Below are 8,180 nucleotides of genomic sequence, written 5' to 3' on the forward strand. Positions count from 1 at the left end.
AAGAACACTGGACCTGTTACTGACCTAAGATCACTGGACCTGTTACTGACCTGAAAAACACTGGACCTGTTACTGACCTAACACTGGACCTGTTAGTAACCTAAGAACACTGGACCTGTTACTGACCTAAGATCACTGGACCCGTTACTGACCTGAAAAACATTGTGAAAACGTTGAAACGTGAAATTGGCACAAAGCGACTCATCAGTGAGCTAAAAAATACTTAAGCCAGTGATGTGGAGAAGGCTAAACCCACTTAAACGGAATTTACCTTTTAATCTGTGGAATGAAAACCTTTTTATGCTCATAAATTAATAGCATACATCATAGTAAAAAAGTATCAAAATGATGTGCTACAGTGGATCGTTTTTAAGGGGGGAAGCATGGTTGATGTCTTATGATGATCACTGAGATCAAATTTGCTGTCCTTTTTTTTACCACTATAAGGAATATCAACCCATATCAAAAGACTATAATTTACTCACAAAAGTGATACATTTCCACAAACCCCTTTCAGATTCTGTCATTTTAACAAGGCTGAACAAACAGGTGTATAGTGATCATATTTCATGGAATTTCATTATGCCACTATAATATGCCCATCAGTGATGCTATATATAGGACAGTGGTTCTCAACCATTTTTCATATCAAGGACCCCTGATTTTGTCCACATTTGGGCCCCTGACCCCTATTGGACGAGATGTTGTCTCTCAAACCAAATATAAGAATATATTTATTGTCAGATATGATTTTGTTCAGAATTCCATAACTGTCTCGTCTGTATTGTAGAGAGACACCATTGAAACTATGATCAGAACAGTCATCCTTCTACATTCTTTAATTGTGTTATCACTTATTGTAAATTAAATATGATGAAGTTGAACAATTCATTAATTTGCTGGGGGGACCCCCTGGAACCCGCTCAAGGACCCTGGTGGTTCCCAGGCCCCACGTTGAGAACCACTGCCATAGGTGCTATATCGCAGTGCACTAGTACTCTTCCTAAGTGACATTAGGCTATATAGGCTGTGTATGCTAATGTAACTGTATTTCACCATCACATTCAATATTTCATCAGGCCTTTCCCTGCCACCTCTTGCACCAAAGAAAGCCTGAGTGGGCCTCGCCCCTCTCCTCTAGCCCTCGGTTGGGGATGCGGGCAGGGGATCATCATAGCAGCAGCAGCAGCAGCACCGCAGATTGGACCGGACCGGGCCTACTGCCTCCTCTGAAGCCTCTACAGCACGCCACAGGATTGCATAAAAGCCTGAAATTGCTTCCAGGTGGCTGTGAATCAAGCTGGTCCCGACTGAGGAGGAGAGGGGAAACTGCACCGGAGTCAGGAAACAAAGCGCTCCCCGTTGCACAATATTTGCCCCGTGCGCACACTCTGTGCACGTTGCACAGTGCACATTGTCCCCGACTCTGCAGTGCAGCTTACACAGACTGACAAACATGCGTACACATCCACTCGTTGTTTTACTTTCCAATAGATTCACAAAACTCCAACTGCTTTTTAAATGCATCTCCAGTCCAGGGAGTAATGCGTTAAACTGCGCCGAGAATCTCAGCTGGCTGACAGTGGATCTACCGAGAGTTTATCCCAGTTCTTTTCCAGTGAAAGAGCAGAGTCAGGTACCGTCTCGCTCCTGCTACATAACCAACCTAAAAAAAAACACCGCAGGTCACACAAACTGTTGGGTCACCAAAAAACACGACCCCGACCCTGCGCTGCGCATCCTCCTCAGCAGCCCGAACAGCACGGAACAATCCCGGGGTACAAGCCTGAGAGGAGCCCGGGGCATGGAGCAAAGAACCGGACAGAGACATGATGGGAGGGGAGGGGAGGGGGGAGTAGATGCCCAGCCGGGCCAGAGCAGAGGACTCACCAGTCGGTGTCGGAGCTCTCGTCGATGACGTCCTGGTAGGCGGTGAGCAGAGCCAGTCTGTTCTTGCCGAGATTCACAGCCATGTTTCCACTGTCCCTGCAAGCATCCATACAGAGCCGATACCGCTGCTGCTAACAGAGAGATGACTGAGTGAGAGAGAGAGAGAGGAAGCACTGACTGACTGCAGAGCACTGAGAGGAGGAGAGAGAGGAGCTCTGACTGGTGGAGACAAAGAGACGAGCTGCTGTTCGAGGGGTCCTAGTGCCGGACAATCACAGGCTAAATAGAGTGGTGTAGTGGTCCCTGGAGAAGTGGGCTGGGCAGACTCTAATATATATATATATATATATATATATATGCCTACATATATATAACCATAACTTTGAAAAAAGGATTCTGTCCAGTTAATTCTTTCTGAATTACAGTATAAAAATAATACAATACTGAGGTGTAAATACTGCAAGTTAAAGTTAAGTATTCACAAAATTAGAGAATGCTCAATAAAGGAACAGACATACACTAGACCAGTGGTTCTAAAAAAAATCACGTCAAGGACCCCTAAACTGACGTCACACATTAGACCAAAGACCCCCATCTGATAAGATTTGGCTAGAGAAAGTGTATGAAAATAATGTCCTAAATACTCATACATTCTGTCATTGTGTATTACTTAAGGATGTAATTATAGTGAAAATGTTCAATTTCTTTTGCTGGGGACCCCCTCGAACCTCGTCAAGGACCCCTAGGGGTCCCCGGAGCCCACTTTGAAAACCACTGAAGTAGAAAACATGATTTTCTCAAGCACTTTCACACTGAAGAGGTTTGATGCATGGAGTGGTGAAGTGTCAGCCTCGACTGGCCTGCTGATGGCCACACACTGAGGCAGAGCCATCACATCAAAGAGGCACCAGCGTCTGAAACGCTGGCTCCATAGAGCCTGACTCTCACCCTGACTCTGCATCTCTCTGTGCGTTACAGATATGTGACCAAGGCGGAGAGCAGCCATTGTGACAGATGTACTGGAGCAGTTCAGGGGAAGAGGCCCATGCAGCCAAGAGGGGCAAGGACTGTTGTCATCTTCCAGCTCATTGGGCTGAGTCTGTCATAATAAGGCTTTTGAAATCCCAACCCATGTGATCCAAGATCTTTGGAGGCGGGTCCATGAAGGTATCATAGAAATCACTGAGGACAACTTTGAGTTTGAGCCAAGGCTGTATATATACCGGGTGACCGTCTACATGTTGCCCATTGTAGAGCGGCCGATTTGATTTAGACTTGCATTATGGTGGGTAGGCAGGTTCTGATGAGGGGGTGGAAGACACCAGGGAGCTTCTGTCTCAGGGAAATCCTTTTAAGACTGGTCCACTGAAGTCGCCAAAGTAGCCTCTCATGAGGAAACGTATATAGAAGCACTGACAGGAAGGAGAAATATGTTGAAAAATGGGGGAAATATATTGTATACCTGACTTCGGGTAACGGGGACTGACCAACGCTTGGGACTGGTAGCACAACAGATATGTGGCTTGGAATATTTCAGACAACCTGGCATACTACTATTAATAGTGGACCCTTTATGGCATTTTTATTCATCTATTTATTTATTTATCCTTTCCATAAAATTAATATTTTTACTTTATTTTCATTTTGTGTGTGATTTTGTTTTCTTATATTTTGCCTCCGTAAAGAGCGTTGTGGTGTTTGATATTCATGTGCTTGTACTGTGTTAAAAAAAAAAAACTTGAATAAAATATAAGTCATAAAAAAAACAATCAGCCAAACTGCATACTTTTGATTTATTTGTCTAGGCAAAAAAACAAATTGTGTTCCAACAATGCAGTAGTCTCGCATAGCCAGACCTATCTCCACCCTTTGCTAGAAGGTCCTGGGTTCGATTCCCGCCTGGGACACTGTGGGCACTGAGGGTGTCCCCCCCCCATGTCTTCAGTGCCATAGTCAAAAAGGCCTTTCTGTGTGGAGCATGTGCTCCCCTGGGGTACTCCCCTGGGGTACCTCCATACAACATCGGTATGGACCCCTACTAAAAACATGCAGAAGATCATCATCTGACCAGTGACAACAACGTCTGAAGTTGGTCCCCGGGCGCTGTACACAAGAAAGCTGCCCACTGCTCCTGGCTGCCCCCTGGAGGAAGGGTTTGTGAGATGGGTTTGTCCGTCCAACTTTGACTTTATAGCACTGCGCTGGAGAAAGTAATGCAGTAACTTGAAGTTATTTGGATTAGTAATGGTAATAATTACGTTTTGGAAATTATAATCCCTTACTTCACTAGTTAATGGGGAAAGTAATACAATTACAGTAACTAAGTTACTGTAATCAAGTTACTGCCCAACACTCGTACACCAGTCCGTTAGAATGAATGGTCTTAACAACAACAACACTGTGCTGCCACAGAACCTTGGTGTTAACAGGGGGAGTTTTTAAAGTCAACAGTGTTTCGCTCACTCCAATAGACACCACCTGCCTCCCTCCACCCAAGCACCTCTACACCACCTGCCCCCCTCCACCCAAGCACCTCGACACCACCTGCCCCCCTCCACCCAAGCACCTCGACACCACCTGCCCCCCTCCACCCAAGCACCTCGACACCACCTGCCCCCCTCCACGCAAGCACCTCGACACCACCTGCCCCCCTCCACCCAAGCACCTCGAAAGTGCTGATGCACTTGTTTATTCAGAAAAGACTGAGCAAGCCTGCTCCTTTCAGCAACACCCCCACACATTAACCACCACTAAGTGCATTGCTCAAGGGCATCTCAACAGTAGGTCGTCTGGAACTGGAACTCAAACAAACTTCTCTTACATCCATGGGCACAGCCGCCCTGGAAGGCACAGCCGCCCTGAAATAAATAATAAACAGTTTGAGAGGAAATGTAACTCGCTTTAAAGCTGTGACGGCACCCTGCAGGATGTTGCTCTCTCTGAGTGGGAACATTTTTCTGGCAAATGACACAGAGTGAAAACAGCGAGGGCCTGATGGCACCACCTCCGACCCATCCTGACTCACGCTCTGTGAAGGCCTAAACATGGTCGTCCGTCCGCCTCGAATTGGAGCCGTCTCGCCGTCTGGCGGCGCCAGCGAGCCCTACATGCTCGGACGCCACTACGCCCTCCCTCCTCCCACCCTCCCTCCTCCTGTGGAAGCTCCGTGTGAAAATGGCGGAGATTGTGTGCCAGGCAGTCTGAATGAAATTGAATGTATTAAATTCTAAAAAACAACCCTCAACATTTGGGAAGGCTAAGCCACACAACTAGTTATAATCTAACATCATGCTTTGAAAGGTGACTTTACGACGATGAGCCAAGGCAACGGCCAGTCACAACTCTCATGCAGCTGACGTCACGCACGTATCGTCGGCGCTGAGTCACATTTTCGAGCAGCCCCCGTCAGCTGACGGCGCCCCCTACCCGTAGGACGGGGCTCCACCTGCCGTCATACGGGGAGGGCGGGGCGAGGCTCTGACGGACGACCATGTTTAGGCCTTGAGGCTGCTGAGATGCAGCCATCTTGGGGTAAGTCAACCTCCCTTTCCTGCTGTCTGCGCCCTACGCCTGTGCCGGGTAAGTCAACCTCCCTTTCCTGCTGTCTGTGCCCTACGCCTGTGCTGGGTAAGTCAACCTCCCTTTCGCAAACTTTCCACCTGACAGCCTTGTGGTTATTTCGTTCTGCCGTGGTGTGTTGCGGGTCCAGTTCATCTAGACACGAGCTTATCTCTTTTTAGAACTGAACCCGTGACATGTGGGTTGCTCGCCCAGGATATGAACCATTTGTAAATGTTTGCTAACGTTAGCGGCTAATTGTGTTTGCTGAGACGCAGCTGGGCTGACGTTGGGTGGCCGCGGCCCAGCGCTAACTAGTGGCATCGGTCCATTTACCAGAACGGAACGTAATAGTAGGGGGACCGTGCGGGTTTATTTACTTTTTCCTTCCCATTATCTCAGAGGGAACGTAGCGCGTTTGGCGCTGAGTGTGGTTTGTGGAAATTACACCAAGCTTGGAGTGCATGGCTTGCGGTGTAGCAGCCAGGCTGTTGTGGGGTTACATGGCGTTGCTCGGCGGTTTCCACAAACGGACGCATGAGTGTTTAGTAATCATTTTGTAATAAAAACATTTTGATATTAGGAATAGATTATTAAAAAAAAAAAAATCTGATCTGCTGTTTTGGGATTTGTATGCTGGTGATAGATTAGAATAGGGCTATTGTTGGGCCAAGCCTTAAATGACTTGGTGTGACAATAGTGAGTTTAGTTTGGAGGTCTCTGGTTAATTAGGGGGAGGCTTAAGGGTTATATTTAGCCTGTTAAAAAGTTTTGCACTGCCAGGCCTTAAGCATTTAGGTAGAGGAGTGCAGAGCTTGGGGGCAGACTAGCTGTCGTCTGCCAGAAGCCTGGTTAATCAGAGAACTCTTGTTGCAAAAATAGGTTAGGGAAAGGTTAGAGTAGAAAAAGAAAAAGAAATAGTGTGTTGGTGTTGTCTCAGTGGTTGTGTAGACGCGTGTTGTGTGTATGTATGAGATTTGAGTGTTAGTGGGTGCTGCTGTGTGTTTTGTGCTGTTGAGGGCGGTGTTTGTTAAGGTGCTGGTTTTGGAATAGTGGCGGGTGCACGAGGTGCAGCGTCATTGAGAGCTGGACACGCTTACACACGTCTTGGAATAACAGGCTGGCATAGGTAGCGTAGCACTATTTTCTCATAACATTTGCGTAACATGGCGGACGTACGTCAGATGACCAAGGATGCGTTCAGCAGGTTGTCAGTGGAGGAGCTGAAAGAAGTTGCTGGCGTGGAGGAGGTAAGTTTATTGGCGGGGATGACAAAGAAGGAGATACAAATTGCAATAACGGCGGATTTAGAGCTAAAGGAGATTTGGGAGGAGCCGAAGGAGTTGAGAAAGGAAGAGAGAGAAAACGGGCAGAGCGAGAGAAAGAGAGGCGTTTGCAGCAAGAAAGGGAAGAGAAAAAGGAAGAGAAGGATATAGTTGCAGTTGGAAAGGCTGGAAAAAGACCGCATTGAAGCTAGAGAAAAAGAGGATAAAGATCGCATTGAAGCTGGAGAAAAAGAGGAAAAAGACCGCATTGAAGCTAGAGAAAGAGAGAATAGGGACCACATTGAAGCAGAGAAGGACCATGAGCTGAAGAAGGAACTAGCTGAAATGGAACCGAGAAAGGCATTGGACGTTGAACAACGGGTTTCACAGAGGTTCGAGATCGGTCGAGCCCGGATTGGGATGCCTAAATTTGATGAGAATGCGGTAGATGTTTTCTTTGAGATGTTTGAATTGGTGGCAGGAGAATCAAAATGGCCGCCGGAGAAGTGGCCTCTGTTAGTGCAGAGTGTCACGAGGGTAAAGCTCAGAGAGCAGTAGCTGCTCTTGACATGCGCACGGGCCTGGATTATGCAGCATTCAAGAAAGCTGTGCTGGAGGCATACGGTAGCGCGCCGGAGGCATATCGTCGCCAGTTCCGTGAATTAAAATGGCACAGAGATGATTCCTATCTGGATTTATGGCGTAGGCAGAAAATCCAGTTTGACCGCTGGATTAATGCGTGTAAGGTTAGTGATTTCGCGGCGCTGAGGGATCTATTGCTCTTGGAGCAGTTTAAGCTTAGTGTCCCTAGGGAGCTGGAAATCTATCTTAATGAGCGAGAGCTGGTGAGTTTGCGGACAGCCAGGTGGGTTCATAGGGAGAAAGCGTCTCTTTGAGGAGCCGCAGGATGTCAGGCTGCAGGTAGGAAGGCCGCCTGATACTGGAGCGTGGCGTCCCCATTCCCCAACATCCGCGAGGGGGCAGTGGGTCTCCCAGGGGACCTCCGCAGGCCAGGCCGAGTGGCATTTTCCTGCCGTTTGGACGGCCTTCCTGCGGATACCACTGAGATCCGGTGTTACCGTTATAACAAGCTGGGCCACAAAAGGGAACACTGTCCAAGTGCGAAGCCTGTGGGGTTAGTGGCACTGAGGCAGGATGGGGTGAGTAATCTTCCAAGTTGTGCGCAGGGGTTTATCTCCCATGGTACTGTAGCCTAGTGGGGTGACATAGCGGATACACCACTAGTGTGGTCACTGACGTAGCGGGTGGGCTGATCCAGCCGGAGGAGAGTCTGTGATTAGGTGAATAAGAAGCACCTGTTGGCGTTCCGCGGCTGCTGGGCCCTTTTTGTTTGCCTCGACAGAGGGCTGGAGTCTCGTATGCACTGCTGGGGTAACCTATACATTCAGGCCAGCGAGGCTGCGACAGGCTGGTGTGCGATTGCTGCTTTATGTCGGGTAAGTCTCC

The 8,180-nt window shown here is 48.1% G+C and overlaps 1 protein-coding gene across 3 annotated transcripts in view; it reads right to left on the minus strand.

Moving 5' to 3' along the window:
- The window catches only part of dbn1 (drebrin 1), a 410,797-nt gene extending 408,785 nt beyond the window's left edge, over positions 1-2,012 (minus strand). For all 3 annotated transcript variants that reach the window (XM_083638790.1, XM_083638791.1, XM_083638789.1), the window contains exon 1: positions 1,891-2,012. In XM_083638790.1, coding sequence (XP_083494916.1) covers positions 1,891-2,000 — 110 coding nt within the window. In that variant the 5' untranslated portion in view covers positions 2,001-2,012. The remainder of the gene's footprint in view (positions 1-1,890) is intronic.
- Positions 2,013-8,180: the final 6,168 nt, after the last annotated feature.

Source organism: Poromitra crassiceps (genome assembly GCF_964638095.1).
Source record: "Poromitra crassiceps genome assembly, chromosome: 1".
In the NCBI taxonomy this organism is placed as follows: domain Eukaryota; kingdom Metazoa; phylum Chordata; class Actinopteri; order Beryciformes; family Melamphaidae; genus Poromitra; species Poromitra crassiceps.